Genomic DNA, 17,787 nt, shown 5'->3' with positions numbered 1-17,787 from the left:
GATCAGTGGTACCGGCAGGGGCCTGGTGGCTTTCTTTTAGTGGACCGGGCCGCCTGTTCCTGAGGTCCAGTGTCTCCAGCGTCTCCCTTCCGGCTGATGAGGCCCTGCCCACCTCACCTGTGACCCGTAGGTTCGTACTGGTGTACCTTAACGGAGATGCCCTGCAGGTCGTCTCTTCCACCGACGTGGACCCGTAACCTTGCGCGCTCTCTCACCTGGGCAGTCTCTCTCTGACCTGAGTCTCTCTCATCGTCAAAACCTCTCTTCCCCGGCTTTCCTTCCCACTCCCTCTCTTCAACCAACCGGCCTCAACCACCCACCTCGTCATACCATGCGCCGCGCCGCCGTCGAGACATGCCCGAGCCATTGATTTATTCCTTTCCATCTCTGTCTCTGTCTTCGTCTCGACTCGCAACCCTTCACGTCTTCGCCGACGCTTCCTCTGCTCTCTTCGTCCAGTCCTCCATCCCGACAAAGACGAACCCGACGACGTTGACGACATAGTCAGGAACGACACACCGTCCCTAAGTTCCGATCTTTCCTTTTGCTACTCGTCGATCCTCGCCATCGATAGCGACACCGTCACCCCCCGTCAATTGCACGCCTAGCGAAAGTACGATACCCCCCAAACCTCGACGATCCATACGAACGACGGTCGCATTGATTCGACTTTTGCGTTGTTTTTTCTTTCATCGGAAAACAATGTGCTGAGGCTTTGCTCGGCCTGCTGTTCTGTTTTTCTTTCTTTCAATCCAACAAACCACGACCCAAGGACTCGATAATATCGCCATCCTGCCGCTGATACCCCCCACGAACGACCGGGAGAAACCAGAGACAAAATAACGACATCGCTCAGAATAGTAGCAGTAGCCGTTAACACCCCCCCGTCACATCCACTCCCACATTCAGCTACGTCCAGCCTCCCGACGTCTCGAACCCCGGCCGACCGACCATGCCCACCTACCTCACCCGCGAGAACGCCCCCGTCTACTCGCCAAATTCCGACTTTCTGGACCTCGACCCAAACAACACGCTATATCTGTCTGGCCACAAGCACCCAATTGACGGGCTCTCCCATACTTTACCCCTTCGCCCATCGCGCTCAAACAATCTCCATGATAGCTTCGACGAAAGCTCAACCTCATCAACCCACGCCTCAGACGTCTCTGATTCCATCCCCACTCAGATGAATGGGACGAGGCCGACTAGCATGAGCTCGCTGCCCAACGGCTCGGCAGGGGCCGGAGGAGGCCCAGACTTTGATTATCACGACCACGACTCTCATCACCACGACCAGTACCACGATTACAAGAATCAAAAGCACCCTCTACAAAATGGACACACCGTTACCATGCCCGACCGGACAGCTCCGCCGCCCCCTATCACTATCATCAAGAAGCCATCTTCCGATACCGAGCAATCGAGTCCGACGGATAACTACCTCACGCCGCCTTCAATTGGATCGCCTGCGGCCGGATCCATCGATCATACTATAAAAACAAACGGGACCAGCAGTCCCAATTACGCACCTCCAGCAATACCCTCCCAAGGCAAACTTGCCAACGGCCACACAACGCCCGTGCCAGCAGCCAGCAACGCGTCGCTGTCCCCAGATCCCATCGCCAATAACCAACCGGCATCACCGCAACGCTTCTCTTCTCCACCGCTTTATCAATCTGGCGGCGCTACCCCCAACGGATCAACATCAACGGGGCTGCAACCGCCAAACGGCGGACTGAAGCATCGACATACGCTCGAAGTTCCCGGTACCCAATCCAACCGCGCCTCCAAGGATGGCTCCGACACGGGTTTCTCCAGCGGTCGCTTCTCTCCCACAAGCACCACGCAAAGAGTGCGTAGGGCGTCCCTTAATCTGGTGCGGAGAGATACCCGCTCCATGCAGTCCGATGTACCGCGTGACGAAGTGGTGCCCGACGAAGAAGCCCTGCGTTGGGCCGAGCATTATCGGCAAAAGCGGGCGAGCAAGAGGAAGAGAAAGGAAGAGGAGGATGACGATAGAGTCTTGGTCGGCACAAAGGTCGACGAACATCACACCAACTGGGTCACCGCCTACAACATGTTGACGGGCATCCGTGTTTCTGTGTCCCGCACGAACGCGAAGCTCGACCGGCCCCTTACGGATGCCGACTTTGAGGCGAAGCAGAAGTCGACTTTTGACATGTACGTCAGGTCCCGCGTAACCCACGTGCTTTGCAAGTTTACTAATTTATTCAGTGCCGGCAATGAGTTGGTGCCCTCGGCGAAGTACGATTTCAAATTTAAGGATTATGCGCCTTGGGTATTCCGACATCTACGCGGCCTGTTTCGCTTGGACCCCGCAGACTACCTCATGTCTCTGACGGGCAAGTATATCCTGTCTGAACTGGGTTCCCCTGGAAAGAGTGGTAGCTTCTTCTACTTCTCCAGAGACTACAAGTACATCATCAAGACCATCCATCACGCCGAGCACAAGTTCCTCCGCAAGGTCCTCAAGGATTATTACCACCACGTCACCGAAAACCCGAATACGCTGCTCTCTCAGTTCTACGGTCTCCACCGAGTCAAGATGCCCTACGGAAAGAAGATTCACTTCGTAGTGATGAACAACCTCTTCCCTCCCCACCGGGACATCCACACAACTTTCGACTTGAAGGGATCTACGATTGGCCGCGACTATAAGGAAGACGACCTGGACAAGAACCCTCGGGCGACGCTGAAGGACCTCAACTGGATGCGCAGACAGCGAAATCTCGAGCTCGGCATCCAGAAAAAGAAGCTTTTCCTGGAGCAGCTGCAAAAGGACGTGGTCTTGATGAAGAAGCTCAAAATCATGGACTATTCTTTGTTGATTGGTATCCACGATTTGCAGCGTGGAAACGATGAAAATCTCCGTGGAAAGACGCTTCAGGTCTTCAACCCCGGCGGCGAGCAAGAAGATGGTGAGCCGCCATCGGTTCTGTTGCGAACACCTTCCAAACTGGAGAATGCTCGCAAGGCACGGGAGCTGCGCAACATGATCAGGCACGAGCGGCCAGTGCCCATGGGCCAGACTGCAGCTCAAATGCCAGATGAGCTTGATGAGGGACACAGCAGGTCGGGATACATCTTCAACCAGGACGATGGTGGATTCCAGGCGACCCACGAGGACAACTCTCCAGCCGACGAGATCTACTACCTGGGTGTCATTGACTGCCTGACTCACGTAAGACTATTGCCTATGCTCGCTGTTTCACTGCTAACGTTTTGCATAGTACGGAATGATCAAAAAGATTGAGCACTTCTGGAAGGGATTGACAAGCGACAAGACCAAGATTTCCGCTCTGCCCCCTGAACAGTACGGCGACCGATTCTACAACTTCGTCGAGGGTATAACGATGTCCCCCGAAGAGGCGATTAGGGAGAAGATTCGGAAGGACCAGGAGCAGATCGAGGCCGCCGCGGCTGCGGAGAGACAGCGCGTTGCTAGTTGGAGCTCGAGTATGCGCCGGCGGTCGGGGACGAACAACATTCCCCCGATGCCCGACTACCGGCCTCCGCCAACCCCACCTAGCGCTCCAATGTCACCCGAAGCACGCGAAACCGTCGAGCGAGCCCAGCAAGATGCCCGAAGGTCCGAGAGACACGGCGCCTCCGAGCTCAACGTTCCGGACGTCGTTCTATCGACCACCAAGATGAACGAACGACGAGAATCGGGTGGCCAAGGGGCTCCTATCCTGCCTGTAGTCGAAGAGGCAGGAGAGGCTTCGTCGCTAGGGGGCAGAAGCAGAGACGGGGCAGCGAGTCGGGATGGGGATGACTATCGGCCGGCTACACCGGCCAAGCCTGGTATGGAGAGTAGATTCGCGGGACTCAGGGACTACGCGCCGCCGACGCCGCCGAAAGGCCATCATCTCAAGCCCGAAAGCCAAGACAGCGGCTACGGGGCGCTGCCGAACGGGAACGGTTCCGCGATGAGCAGAGAAGACTCTCTTAACATCAAGCCTCGCCTTAGTAAGGACTCTCTCGACAAGGCCTTGCCCCCGCTACCAAAGGAGGCGGGCGGGCAGAGCAGCTTCCGCATGGGCCTTGCTTAGGGCGCAAGCCGCCTCTTGCGGAACAACAGCAGACGGATTCGTGTTGTTAGGAGTACGAGTGGGAGCAGTGGCGATGCAGGGGAAGACACGCGAAGGGAAGAGAAGGGTGGATGAAGCAGCAGCAGGGGGAGATGAAGAGGGGTCGACAAATCAACAATTGCATCAACGGGGTCAATGACAAATTCTGCAAGCTCGTTCAACGAGGTCTCACAGCGACCGAGGCAACAGAGCCGAGACGAGCCACAGAGCTTTTTACTAGTGTTTTCTCTCATGGATGATACCACCATTGCATTGAGCATGCTTCTTCTTTTTTTTATTCAAACTTTTTTTCTCTCCCACCTTTTTCCTTGGGTGTTCTTATCAAACCTCCTTTTTTGTTTTTGTTTTTTTCGCCCATACAGAAAGTCTCTCATACATAAAGGTCATCACGTAAAAAATCATTGTTTTCCCCGGTGATGACCATACCCCTGCTGGGAATCAAAGGCAAAGGGAGAAAAAAGAATAGGAGTCGGGATGGATGGAATTGGTGGAAAACTTTATAGCGATATTCAGAGGGCGCTTTCCCCTCCCATAATATGGGGTTGGGGTGCGTCTAGGTAGCACAAATAGAAGAGTCGGTTCTCAACTATTTTGAAGTCAAGTTGTGTATTGTGACATGCCTCGGTCAGTCAACTCCTCAGTAATGCATTTGAAGCCGGGCTTGAGCCTGAGTGATGGTGAATAGGTGAGAGTTTGTTTGTCATTGTGCTTTACATTATTCTACAGACGTTATTTTGAATCCCGCCGGCCCCCCGAGGAGAGGAGTATCTAGAAACATATTGTTGTACACCAGCGAGTGGTAGCTGGAGAAAAGAGAGTTTTTCTGGTATCAAAGGGGGCCATATACAGCCGCCGACGGTTCGCCTTATTCAGACATCTTTGCCGGAGGGAAAACATCCCATCAGATCCCGCAAATCCGACGGGGGAAGGGGCTGGTGGTTCGTTCATCTTGAACATATTCTTTGTTTCTTTCCCCTGGGCGTACCGCCTTACTGCCTCCTCGAGGCGAGCATGTCCTGCAAATCAACCTTTGTTGGCGTTGGCCCCTTGGGAGGGGCTGAGGGCTGGTCGGCGAAAGTGGTGGTGACGTCCATCTTGATTGCGTTTTCGGCTTCGAGCTGGGCTATGCGCTGCTTCTTTTGGAGGTCTGCTACACGCCATTGTTTGAAATATTTTACCTGTTAAGGGGGTTGAGTGTTAGTATGAACTGTTCAGGTGCAAGGGGATCTTGTTCTCTTGACTTTGCTGCGTGAACAAGGTAGAGCTCTGGTCAAAGGTGCTTTGCTGCTGGGAGCCGCCAGAAGCTACGCTACACCAACGATCCATCTTCCAGGACCCAATGACTGCGCAAGGAGGAAGGGGAACCCCCAAGTGTAAGAAAGACAAACACATACCCAAGCAGCAGCGCAGTCCCGCTCAAAGACCTGGTTCTCGGCAGGACACGCCTTGCGGGCTTTCGCATCGTCCTTGAGGGCGTCGGCGATGACGTTGCGGTCGAGGCAGCCAAAGTAGGCGTCGCGGGCTTCCCAGCACTTGCGGCGTTCGCTGCGGTCCGGGGCGACGGCGCCGGTGCGGACTTCTTCGGCGCGTTTGGCTTCTTCGGATTGGAAGGAGGAGAAGAGGCCCATTGTGGTGGTGGAGGGTGGAGTTCGGAGCTTGGGGTGTGGGCTTCGATGTCGGCAGGATCGGGAGGGGGTTGATGGGATGTTTGCTTGGTGGTGAGAGTCCGGGGGTTGATTGATTCGAGAGGTGGGTTTTGTCGTTATGTAGGCTGATATGGTGTGTTCGCTCGACAAGTGGCGGTTCAGATGAAGTCTCGAATTCTTGGATGACGACTTCTGTAGATCTCGAGCAACGCCGCGCGAAGTTCAGATTGGAGGGCCGGCAGAATATCGAGCGGTGGCCCAAAGTAGAGTAGTCTACTCAACCGGGGTGGCTCCGTCACGGCTCAGCTCTAATGTGAGCCTTGCTTCATTGGTCCTTAGCGCAGCGGGTGCTTTGCCGTTGCGATTCTAGGCAGGCACAGGCGCACCGGCGCGCCGCAAGAAAAGAAGTGTGGCGCAAACTGAGTGTGCTCCAGCTGACTCCAGCCACCAAAACTGTCAACATCCCGCTGCTTCCCTTGGGGCACATCCTCCTCAACGTGACAGCTTGGACGAAACAAACTACGAATTACGCTGACGTACAAAATCGAAACAATCTTTACCAGAAGCGACGCCGGGGTTTGACTCTTTGCGCAATCTCCTCAGCCTGTGATTGCCAATAGAGACTCAGAGCTTATAAGCGGCGCGGAGATTTGCTCCCCAGGAAGAAGGGATTACGAACCGGGGGGTCTGGGAGTTTCTTATTGCGAACCGCAAAGGAAAGCTCGATAATGCTCCGCCGGTAGCGAGATTCGAACAACACTCCGACAAACCTCTCCCTTCCTTCCGACGACGACCACGAAACAACATCTCGAACAACCTATTGACAAACCATCGACATCCTCAAGAAATCTGCTGAAATTAACCCGAAATCCGAAGCATACACCCTCCGAAACAACCTTTGACTTCGACCCGCCATGCCCCGCCGTCGCAAGCCGCCCCGGCCAGGCGCCCTCAACGACCTGCCCCCGCTGCGCATCGCCTCGCAGATCGCGGCGCTACAAGGACTGTACTATGCCGGGGCGCTGGTGCTGATGCTCTTTTCGGCGCTCGTCGCTGGAACGGGGTTCACGCTGGATACCGTCTTTGGATGGGAGGCTGTTCGGGGAGATACGACGCAGGGTTGGTTGGGGGCTTTCTTGTGGGTTCTTGATGGGGGTTTCTGCATGTGAGCTTCTTCCCTTCCTTCTCGTCTTTTATACGGAGTGTTTGGGCTAGTTTGTGTTGTTTCTGGGAGCTTGTGGTCGCGGGATGAAGAGAGAGAGGAAGGGAGCGAACGAGCGAGGGCAAGAGTCTGAAAAACCAACGTTAACGTACAACAACAGGGCTGTCGCAATCATCATCCTCATCGGCCGCTCGAAACTCGTACCCGACTTCGCGTTGACAATGCACGGTGTACACCTCGTCGTCACGAGCCTATACACCGGCCGCATCCCACGGAACGCAATGTGGTGGGGTGCCATGGCTGCCAGCTCGGGTATCTGTGTCGCCTTGGCGGTTTGGGGATCTAGATACCGCGAGTTGAGGCCAATATCGTTTGGTGGAGGAGGCGGTGGCGGCGGAAATGCCGGTGCTGGGAGCAGCGGTGACGGGGCCGCGCAGAATGGCGGCGCCGGAGACGAGGAGGATGGGCTTGGGTTCTCGAGGGGGCGGGGACGAGGGAGAGGGAGGGATGGGGAGGGCGGGTATGAGATGGTTAGCATGGATCATGAGAGACGGAATTCTTGATCGAGCTGAAGAGCTTTGAGACGACATGTTCTTAGTCGGATTGGAGAAGAAGCTGTGGTTTGGGATTGGCCGCGAGGCTGGAGGGTATGACATATCATTGCTTGGCGTTAATGGGATGTACGAGTATCGAGGATAGACGATCCGGATTGTGTACAGTTCACAGGGCTGTGATGACGCAGGAATAGACACCCTCTTGAAGGAATTCAGACTTTGGTTTGGTTGAATGGAGCCGCGAATGTCGTCCAAATTGTGAAGCCGCTTCTGCGCTTCTGGTGACTTGGGTGTCAGTTTTGAGGTTGCCTCAGATCTGCCGAAAGCCATCATAGCTAAGCACCTGCTAGTCTTACTGTTCTTGCACCAGGTGTAAGGTCTAAGCCAAAAACACAATGCAAGATCATTACCGTATAGCTAGACCACTGGGTATCTGGTACCCTCTGCCTTTGGGAGGGGGAGCCCCACGATGACAGAGGAAGGCATGACATGCTATTTTAAGATCAAGGCGCTCTTGATGTCTCTTATATGAAAAGAGAAAATATTTATAACGAGAGGGATTGATTCATCTTGCACATCCTGCTCGTGGTTCTGCTGGTGATTAAGTATGATGCTCATGATGAACAAAGGGTGTGAACCACCTATGCGAGGCATAAAATACATTGTATTTTGTTGAGTTTCATACTCTGGCAGTCATTTTCGTCTTCCGGCTGGACATCACAGCTTGTATCTCGTGCCGCTTCCTCGTTGTGGTCGCTCGTATTCGCTTGCAATACTTAACGGGATGTGCGGAAGCGAAAGGAGCCTAGGCAGGAGAGTCTATGTGTGTCCTCATGAGTCTTTGATCTAGATATCTCTTAGGTACAGACTGAAGCGTCTCTAACGTCAAGGACCAAGGTAGCCTTAAGCCTAGGCCAGCAACTCCATAGTCTTGGCCTAGACTCAGATGTACTGTGTCACATTGATTTTCGGTCAAAGAGACTTCACCCATTATATATGCCAACCTGTTGAGGCAGAAGGCGATGTATTTATGAATCCAGTGGCTGAAGCTCTTGATAGTGATAGCAGTTGTTATTTTGGTTGAGGGTGGGTTTACAACGTCTACTTGGTTTCTGGACTTACCTTTTGTGAAGAACATTTAAAGCCTAAGAGGAGGTTCTAGTTATCCTGAACAAAGGCGATCCTCATGCATAGTGAGATGTCAAGGAACACGAATACTATTTTGGAACCTCCTTCAGAGTATTATCTTTAGTTGAAATGCAAAAAGATCAGATCATCAGGATAATGCATGACTGTGGGTTGCTTGACGCTTGGGGGGTGGGGGGAGTTTCCAGTCAAACCTAGCTGTCCTCGTACGTCTACCACTCGCTTGGATACCTGACATCTCTTCTGCTGGTAACCTGGTCTATTGCAGGTGCAAGCTAATCTCCATGTCGAAGTACCGGATGCTCTGGTAAAGGCTTCGATGTTCAGTTCTATGACCAATTGAAGTGTGTAGCTGTCTCAATTACAAAGACTTACTAGTTGTTGGGCAGCGATTGTCAGGTAGGGGGTCAATGGGATGTATTGATGAGTATGAAGAATGAGTGGCTATGGGAATATCCCGACTATCTATAGTGAGTGGAAGACCCTTTATACTGGCATATCCTTGCCAAACTTAGTCATGCTTGTGTAAGACCAAATTGTCTCATAGGCATAGTGTGACAATCGTTGTAACGAGTGTATTGGGATGGGCCTGACACTAGTCTCTTGGCTTCCAGCCTTATGTCCTGATTTTCTCTCAGCCAGAATTAGTTACTTGTCGCCAGAGATGATTCTGATCCCGGCTTTTCCTGCGATGGAAGTGGGAGAGAGAGGCTGAAGGTGTAAGCCCAGTCTCAAACCCCAGCTCATGTGCGCCACAGTACTGCATTCGTAGGGCGTTTGAGGCCGAATCTAGAGCCTGATTTTATTTTATTTTCCTCGGATATTTGCATTGCTGAAGTTACACCAGAACTCGTAACTATTTTGGGTCTCACACATGGCCAATTGGAACCGCATCTGCTGCTGACGCGTGGTGAGAAGAGCGAATCACATATCTTACAACACGCAAGGGGAACGCCACAGCTGCTCGCAGCTCAGGCCTCAGCCGAATGTATTAGAACATGTCTCGCCGCAGGTAGCCATCTTATATAAATACTGACCTCCCTCGGTCGAGCCTCGCCTGCTCTCGCATGCAGTTCTCTCTCGCAAGGTGGTCGAAGGCCTCTCTCCAAGTGCTATGCACTCTCCTATCTCGCGTTCGATGCGCGGGAATCCGAATGCCTCTGATGAAGAACACCACGATCTGATAGGACTGTCTCCTCGCCGCCCCGAAACACCCATCGAAGAACAATATGGCTATTCTTTTCAGGAAACCAGAAAAATGTCTACAAACGACGAACATAGGGCTTTCCTTGCCCCAAGCATGTTGAACATCTCTGGTCAACAGTCTTTACACCCCAACTCCGTCTCAGAGGTATCCTCGCCGGACTCGGAACAAGAGCTTTCCAAGCAAATGACCTCGAAGCTTACCGAGAACGAATTCGCGAATCAGAAACAGCCAAATACACCACCAGACAGCGGGTTAACCATAGAATGGATATGGTCAGTGTGGTGGGTGGAGATGTTCAGCAGCGTTCTAGCCCTGGAGTGCATCTCTGCCATAATGATTATTCTGTCCATTTACCGAGGACAACCTCTTCCACACTGGCCCAAGCTCATATCAATCAACTCCTTAATCGCCGTCTTCACGGCCGTTTTCAAAGCTGCACTCATACTTCCTGTTGCCGAAGGTTAGTCTTTGCCTCTTACTGATGGGTTTCGTACGTTGTACGGGAGGCATGCGGATGTTCTAACTTAAAACAATGCTTAGGCCTGGGACAGCTGAAATGGAACTGGTTCGATCGATCTCAAACGCTGGGCGACCTCGTTCTTTTTGACAATGCGAGTCGAGGGCCGTGGGGCTCATTACTACTGATGAAGAGATACATCCTGAGGCCGAGTATTAGAGGGTAGAGACTACTTGAATCATCGTCTGAGATCAGCCTATTGACAATTAGACAGATACTTGGCAGGACTTGGTGCATTCATCACTGTTGCAGCCCTCGCCATCGATGCTTTCTCTCAGGCCACCATCAGCCTCGGCTCTTGTAATATCACGGCAGAATCTGGTCTAGCCCAAGTGCCTCGGACGAACAACTATTCGGGCAATCCCCAACGGCGCGACAGCTCCCTTGATGCTGCCCCTATAACCCTGAATCAGAAAATGCGGAAGGCTATCAACAAAGGTCTTGTGGATCCTCCAAAGGCTGGAGAACTCATCAACTTCGACTGCACCTCTCGCAACTGCACTTTCACGCAAGATGGCGGAGGAGGCTACTTCTCGTCTCTTGGAATCTGTTACTCTTGTGACGACATAACGGACCAAGCTGTCTTGAAGTTCTTCACCAACAAATCGGCTCCAGCTATCAACGTCTCGATGTGGTCCCTTCCATGGAGTAAAAACACATCTGAGACGATCCTCCAGCGCGAAAACGGTGGCACACTTCTGACGATGAGGCCGACACCCATCCAGACATACCATAACAGCTCGCCTCCCATCTACAGCTTCGACATTTTGTCGCTCACATATTCCAAGTGTGATTCATGCGGGCCTGGAAATCCACCGGTGGCCAGGAAACCCTTTGCAGCTCAGTGCAGAATTGACCCCTGCGTCAGGAAGTACAATGCCACCGTCACTGATGGAGTTTACACGGAAAAGGTTGAGGGTGACGTTCAGCTTCTGAAGAGACGCCGCGCAACTTTGGGTGACTCCAAAAATGAAAATGCCTTCGCACTACTTACGGAATCTGTTTTGGTTGATGGCACTGAGCGAAAGTGCAAAGTAGACGAAAGGGCGAACAATTCCGTTCGAGTTGGCCTCCAGCAGGATGATCATTTCCAAGAGATCTTTGATAACTCTAGCGAGATCTCCCACTCAGAGAATCTGATCTGGAAGACATATCCGCAAGAATGCGTCTGGGTAGTAGACCGGAACTCTTGGCAGGGGATGAGGGAGACAATGACTGAGCTTCTGAGTGGCAGAGTGATGACACCAGAGGCCGACTCGTTTCAATGGTTAAATGGTTCCGTCTGGGGTCAGCAGCTGTTTGCAGCGGGAAACGCTTCGATCTCTACGGTCAACAATCTGGTTGCCGGGCTGGCCGATTCAATGACGGCTACCATACGTAATGATCCGTATGGAACCTCAGAAGAGTTGGGTGAGAACGTACCTGCTAATCTCAAGGTGGCTACTGGACGTGTCATTATCACCCAAACATGTATTTATGTGCAATGGGGCTATATAGCATACCCCATAGCGCTTCTTGCTCTGCAGTGGATATTTTCGACGCTGGTGTTGATTGCGTGCAGTCAGCGCAGAAGGACCGGGGACGGGCCAGACCGCGCAGTCTGGAAGTCCTCCCCACTGGCACTTTTATTCCACGGCCTTGATGAGGATCTGTGCGTCAGGAGCCAAAATCTGGAGACTGTCAGGCAGATGAACAGCTTAGCAGACGATGTCAAGGTTCGGTTAGTGCCGATGAAGGATTCGCAACGGAAAGGATGGCACTTCGCAGGTGCCTAGACGATATATAATTATATATCATGTAGTAATAATACCGAGACGGCCGAATTAGATCCTTTTGAAGCTTTCTGACATCTGTCTTTATCCGCCATCGCTGACACTGCTTCCGGGGTCTGTTTCCTCGTACCTCAGGTTGTCTTTGGCAGGTCAAGATACCAAACACCAAAACCACAGCATGATTCGGGTTGTGTATCGGCCAGCAATTAAGTAATTTGAAAGGAAACAGCGACCAACGAAGCAACGTTACTGAATGCAGTTCTTCCAGAAAATTTACATACTGTGGAGTACTTGTCATATGCGTTCGGACTGATTGACTTGGACTATCTTGGTATATCGGTATCCCGGTGAACGTTTCGCTATAAATCAATGCTATATCCCCCCTTTACTCCGAAGCAGATGTTGTACTCTTCCGCCAACTTCAAGAAAGTCTTCGGTCTCGATCAATCACACAGGAATTCAACCTAGTCGTCTGGTCATTTTGCCGAGTCTACGAAGCCATAAGTTGTAACCCAATCGCACGTAGTGACCTATTAACTGCTTGATCCTAGCAGAACAGACAACGTTAGTATTTCTCTTTATGACTGATAGCAGAGGGTGATCTAACCTGCGGGGCAACCAGTGACACATGTTTCGGCCTGGCCTGTAAGAGGTCTTTTGCAGCAGTAGCTACCACCAAGAGGGCGGATATGATCGTTAGAGACCGATAGAGTGCAGCCGTTGCATGAACCGCTGCCGTCGGGGAAAGTGCAAGATGTGAAACAGCCAAAGGTGGAACATTGGCTTGTGCCAGTGGTAACCTGAAGGTCGAAAAGCTCGATCTCGTCAGGGCCACACGCCGCGTAGGCTTGAGCTGCAAGGAGGGCAACGAAAGGAAGGACTTGGAACTTCATTTTGGCGATGATAGTTGTGATAGAGACTATTATTGGGATGAGAATGGAGTTGAGACTTGAGTGGGTGTAGAGCTGAGCAAGCCATGAAAGCACGGTACGGTCTGTTGCCCTTTATACGGGATTGATCTTTGATGGATGGTGAACCTTATACGACTGAGTTATGGATAGCTCCACTAATGAACCTCTGCGCTGCCATACTCGATGGGGCACGCATTGGCGTCAGCTCTCGACTCGCATCGAATCATTTAAAAAGTTCCGTTTCGCGGAATATTAGTCCTCGCGTTCGGCCCAGGTATGCCGTACGCCAGACCGCCTACAGAACGCATGACGTTCTTCGCAAGGAAGGCTGTGCACCATGATACGCCCTAAGAATCTCAAACAAATGGCCTCAGCTTCCAGCAGTTATATTGAATCGCATTACGACTACGGAGAAATCCTGCCCAGCAGCTTCGAACAAGTAAGGTAAGGTGATAAGATGCAAAGAGGCACAGGAACCGTAGGGGGCCTCTCCAGTCGAAGTCAATAAAGTTCAACCCTCTGACTGCTGTCTTACCTCTTGGCCCCTGGAAACTCGTCGCAGGGAAGACCACAAGGCGAGATCATGGGCGCATAGAGGCCCATCCACGGCTAACGTGTACAAATACCGCGACTCATGACCGTCCTCGCTTGGCTCGGGGATCACCCGTCATCCCGTCCTACAATGGCTACCGATCAGCGAGTTCCGCTGACACTGTTCTAGAATTCTTCTCTGAAAAAGTCCGATAGAACAATCCTTTCCGTCGGGAAAGTCTCGACATACCGACCAGATGAACTGGTGTAGGGAAATCTTGGCACCTCTCTTTGGTGGGACGAAATAGAGTTTGGAGTTCAATCTTTTACCGGAAATTCGGCTTTGACGGGCGTACAGGACCTGCTGCCTGGGATGTGGGCTCCGCGTATCGATGAGAATACATGTATACTCCATTGTCCGGGCTCGGTCAAAACAGTTACCGACGGCGTCAAGTTTGTCCGAGTGAAGCGTACATTTTCGAGTCAGGGAGACATCTTCAACTCGCTGTTTGCACAGGGTCTTCAAAAGTACTCGTCAGTGCCTTTGCCTTCAATGTAGGGCTACTCAAGGCCCATTCGCCTCTGCCGAGTCAGGAAACCCCTGCTGGCGTGCTTTTTGGAACTGAACGGACCCTAGGGATTAGCTAATGTGGGCAGTACACACTGCACATCTGGACCAACGAGGCAAGCAATGAGGCAATACGACTGGTATTGACGGTTGGTTGGTGATGTTGTGGTGAAGGTGGCTGCGGTGGGCTGGATCAACCAGGAGGTGGATCAGGCAGCTGGTGCCTGGGGCACCAGCCACTGCCTCAGGTATCCACAGTCCCACACCGCCCCTCAGGCCACCAAGGCCAGCCACCGCAAGTGATATCTATCATACAATAATGGGATCAACTGTCCCTGGGCTGAATTGATCAAGTCCGAGGAGTTTGACGATTCAAATCAAAATCCGGCATCGGAAGGAGTTGTTCCGCTTCCGGCCGTGGTCTGGCAATCCCTCCGACGTCCTCCGCATAACCCATCCTTCTAGTAATCCATTCCCATACCGCCCCTGAACAGTCCATCTATCCCTTCCGTCCATGTTCACCATCCGCGATGGCTAGTGGTGAAAGTATCATGGTGTCAATTGCGTAGGTTAGGTGCCTGGACGAGGCCAAGGAGCTGAAGGAAGGCCTTGTGCTTGTCGTAGGTAAGTGCCTTCGTGAGGCCATCGGCCGCCATCTCGTGGGTTCGTATAAGGCGTAACTCGAAGTTATTCTTCTTGACTTGGTCAATAATCCACTTGTATCTCAGGTCAATATTGCGGGTTCGGGCCTGGTTTAGTGGATTCAGGACGTTAGTCATGGCATTCTTGCTGTCTGTCAGCAGCAGCAGTGGACGAGGCTGCTCGTAACCCAGCAACTGGAGCAGCTTTGCAATCCAGTTAAGGGACAGTCCAGCAGGCGTAAGGTTGATGAATTCTGCCTCTGTAGAACTTGTGGTGACGTAGGTCTGCTTCTTCGTCTTCCACAGGACCGGGGCACCAGCCAGGAATATAACGTAACCTCCTGTACTAACTTTCGTGAGTATATCGTCCGCAAAGGCAGCATCGGCAGCTGCGTGTAGGCCAAGCTCATCAACAGGCAAGTTGCCATCAAAGCAGATACCCACATCGCTGGTACCAATCAAGTACCGGAACAAGTGCTTCACAGCGGCGAAGTGGTGATCTCCAGGGCCCTTGTTAACCTCACAGAGTCTGCTGACTGTATACGCGATATCCGCGCGGGTTCCAGTAGCAAGGAAGTTAACTGAACCAGTCATCTGGAGGTACAGCTTCCGGCGGTCCTCATCAACAGGATCGTAGTCAACAGGCCACTTGGCATGGGGATCCATAGGGGTCTTGACAGGGTGAAGGTCAGCGTAGCCGAATTTGACGATGATCTTCCGGCAGAAGGCAGCTTGGGTAAGGTAGAGTCTCTTGTCAACACGGCGGACTTCATAGCCTAAGAACTTCTTGACGTCGCCCAGCTCCTTCATTTTCACAAAGGTCTTTAAGATATCCTTGACCTTCTGAATAGTGGCGCGATCTTTCGCAGCGATCACGTTGTCATCCACATACATCAGAACTAGGCAATCAAGGGTCTTGTGGCGGAATAGGCAGACCTCGCCCTCAACAGGGGTAAAGCCTAGATCAGTCATGTGGCCAGTTATCTTCTCGAACCACCACACTGGTGATTTCGGGTGGCCATATAGGGCGCGGCGGAGCAGGCAGACCTTGCTGCCCTTCCGAAATCCATGGGGTTGCTGGACGTATACCTTGACGTCGTCTGGAATCAGCGCTGCCAGGAAGGCAGTGTCGTAATCGAACAGTTCAGCGATGTATTCTTTAGCTGTAACCACAGCAAAGAACACACGGATGGAAGCAGCTGCAGCGGCTGCAGCGTACAACTCCTCTGCAGGCCAGTCTTCCACTGCCCTGTTCCCGCAGACCACCCAGCGGGCGCGGTATCGGGTGCGAATGCCGTCATCTTTGATATCGCAGATCCATTGGCCGGGCAGAAGTTTCTGGCCGTCTGGCAGGTCTACCAGAACGTACGCTCCGGCATCCTCCAGTGCCTTCACTTGTTTCTCGAAGGCAGGCTTCCACTTGTCCCACTCAGGACTATCTCTTGCTTGCTTGAACGTACGTGGAATGTGTGGATCGGTGACGGCAGCAGCAGTGCTGGTAGTGATCACTGCAGCTGGCTGTTGGTGTTGACTATCAATGAGGTCGAGGCTCACGTAAGCCTTGTTGACAGTAGTTGGAATAGATGCCATACCCTTGTTGACAACGCGGGCAGAGGTCCGTGACGGCGGGCCGTAATCCTTACTGTGTCTCCTCCTGACAGTAGGAGGCTGGGCAGGCTGGAGGTCGTGATCTTCAGCTTCAACCATTTGGGTAGCCTCGTCAATATCCTGCTGGAGCTGTGATTCTAGGGCCTCGTCGTAGTTACTCTCGCTGTCAGAGTTGTCGCGTTGGTCCTGGTGGGTAGGAATCAGGGCGACGTCATCGTCATCTTGCCATTCCAGGGCATCTGTTTTGACCACAACAGTGTCTTCAGGAGGTGGCGACAGCAAGGACTTCGTCACCTTATTGTGCTCCTTGCTGGCCGCGTCAGCATCATCCCCATCACAGGGGTCGTCAACAGACTGCTGGTCAGCAGCAGTGTTATCATTGTACGGGTGGAGGGGACCTTCGTAAGCAGTAAGGTCCGCCTCGACGTCTGGATCGATGAGAATTGCGTCGTGCTCAACAGTGGGATCGTCATATTCGTCATCAGCCTTCTGCTGCTGTCCTTCATTGAATCGTACGTCGCGACAGCGGTAGACCTTGTGGTGTTGAGGCACCCAGACGTTGAAAATGTGACCATGGAGGGATTCATACCCAACTAGGTAACCCTTGACTGCGCGGGCAGACATCTTCGCTGCCCGGCCTGGCTGAAGAGTGCTCTTCTTGTGAAGGTAGGCAACACAGCCAAAGGTCCGAAGGTGGTGGATGTGGGGGATCTGGGCCTGCTTGTCAAGTCCCAAGTCCTTGGCCAACATCTCGTGGGGGCTCTGCTGGCCTGGGTTGGTCTTCTTAGGCAGCAAATTCTGCACAGTAATCATGGTGTTGATGGCGTAGTCCCATAGCATTTCCGGCAGGCCAGCATCAATCAGGTTAGTCCGGGCTGCTTCCATAAAGGACTTGCCAGCTCGTTCACTCTTGCCGTTCATCGATGGGGTGTAGGCAACGGTTAGCTTGACAGCTATACCGAGTTCCTGGGAGACTTCCTTCGTAATAGTGTTGTATAGCTCTGTGCCGTTGTCGATGAGGAAGGCCTTGATGGTCAGGCCGTTGGTCTGGGTCTTGAAGAACTGGATGAACCCTTTGACCTTCTCGCATACGGTCACAGCCTTCTTGTCCTTCAGAAAGTATCCCCAATGGAATCCAGTACGGGCGTCGATCATGTGTAGGCAGTACTTGGACTTGTGGATCGACAGCGGGGTGACTTCCGCCAGATCCATGTGGATAAGGTGGCCAGGCTGGGCCTCGCGGGCCGGGGTTGCTCTGCTAATGAGCTGCTGCGACTTGCCCAGGTGGCAGGCCTCACAGTGGAAGTCCTCAACTTCCTGACGGTTGAATGTAATGCCGACGCGGCGGCAGGCCTGGATCACTCGATCTTTGCTAGCATGGGCAAGGCGTTGATGCATCAGTTTAAACGTGA

At 52.7% G+C, this 17,787-nt stretch overlaps 7 protein-coding genes across 7 annotated transcripts; 4 read left to right on the top strand and 3 right to left on the bottom strand.

Moving 5' to 3' along the window:
- Nucleotides 1-952: 952 nt before the first annotated feature.
- On the top strand, nucleotides 953-4,073 carry BDP81DRAFT_397906 (phosphatidylinositol-4-phosphate 5-kinase; the record flags this gene model as incomplete). The annotated part of the gene is made up of 3 exons (XM_060588387.1): nucleotides 953-2,181; nucleotides 2,236-3,202; nucleotides 3,252-4,073. 3 exons carry the CDS (start codon nucleotides 953-955, stop codon nucleotides 4,071-4,073), a joined length of 3,018 nt encoding a protein of 1,005 aa, XP_060441127.1.
- Nucleotides 4,074-4,160: 87 nt separating this feature from the next.
- BDP81DRAFT_99314 (uncharacterized protein) lies at nucleotides 4,161-4,701 on the top strand. The gene has a single exon (XM_060596559.1). The coding sequence runs from the start codon at nucleotides 4,248-4,250 to the stop codon at nucleotides 4,527-4,529; it is 282 nt and encodes a 93-aa protein (XP_060441126.1). The 5' UTR covers nucleotides 4,161-4,247; the 3' UTR covers nucleotides 4,530-4,701.
- A 400-nt stretch (nucleotides 4,702-5,101) lies between these two features.
- BDP81DRAFT_328594 (cytochrome oxidase c subunit VIb-domain-containing protein) lies at nucleotides 5,102-5,740 on the bottom strand (the record flags this gene model as incomplete). The annotated part of the gene is made up of 2 exons (XM_060585232.1): nucleotides 5,102-5,290; nucleotides 5,507-5,740. 2 exons carry the CDS (start codon nucleotides 5,738-5,740, stop codon nucleotides 5,102-5,104), a joined length of 423 nt encoding a protein of 140 aa, XP_060441125.1.
- Nucleotides 5,741-6,226: 486 nt separating this feature from the next.
- On the top strand, nucleotides 6,227-7,406 carry BDP81DRAFT_436192 (integral membrane protein S linking to the trans Golgi network-domain-containing protein). Its single transcript, XM_060591111.1, has one exon. It carries the CDS (start codon nucleotides 6,673-6,675, stop codon nucleotides 6,925-6,927), a length of 255 nt encoding a protein of 84 aa, XP_060441124.1. The 5' UTR covers nucleotides 6,227-6,672; the 3' UTR covers nucleotides 6,928-7,406.
- On the bottom strand, nucleotides 6,786-7,804 carry BDP81DRAFT_499506 (uncharacterized protein; the record flags this gene model as incomplete). Its single annotated transcript, XM_060595489.1, has 1 exon — nucleotides 6,786-7,804. The coding sequence occupies one exon, from the start codon at nucleotides 7,802-7,804 to the stop codon at nucleotides 7,172-7,174; it is 633 nt and encodes a 210-aa protein (XP_060441123.1). The 3' UTR covers nucleotides 6,786-7,171.
- Nucleotides 7,805-9,714: 1,910 nt separating this feature from the next.
- Nucleotides 9,715-12,175, top strand: BDP81DRAFT_356291 (uncharacterized protein). The gene is made up of 3 exons (XM_060586309.1): nucleotides 9,715-10,287; nucleotides 10,368-10,506; nucleotides 10,559-12,175. Exons 1-3 carry the CDS (start codon nucleotides 9,735-9,737, stop codon nucleotides 12,117-12,119), a joined length of 2,253 nt encoding a protein of 750 aa, XP_060441122.1. The 5' UTR covers nucleotides 9,715-9,734; the 3' UTR covers nucleotides 12,120-12,175.
- BDP81DRAFT_356289 (uncharacterized protein) lies at nucleotides 12,154-13,230 on the bottom strand. Its single transcript, XM_060586308.1, has 2 exons — nucleotides 12,724-13,230; nucleotides 12,154-12,663 (listed from the first exon to the last, which is right to left on the bottom strand). Exons 1-2 carry the CDS (start codon nucleotides 13,007-13,009, stop codon nucleotides 12,650-12,652), a joined length of 300 nt encoding a protein of 99 aa, XP_060441121.1. The 5' UTR covers nucleotides 13,010-13,230; the 3' UTR covers nucleotides 12,154-12,649.
- Between the last annotated feature and the right edge of the window lie 4,557 nt (nucleotides 13,231-17,787).

The sequence above is a fragment of the Colletotrichum phormii genome (genome assembly GCF_030913505.1).
Source record: "Colletotrichum phormii strain CBS 102054 chromosome Unknown BDP81scaffold_21, whole genome shotgun sequence".
Lineage (NCBI taxonomy): Eukaryota > Fungi > Ascomycota > Sordariomycetes > Glomerellales > Glomerellaceae > Colletotrichum > Colletotrichum phormii.
The sequence above is the reverse complement of the archived record's forward strand: the minus strand, read 5'-3'. Positions and strand labels throughout refer to the sequence as shown.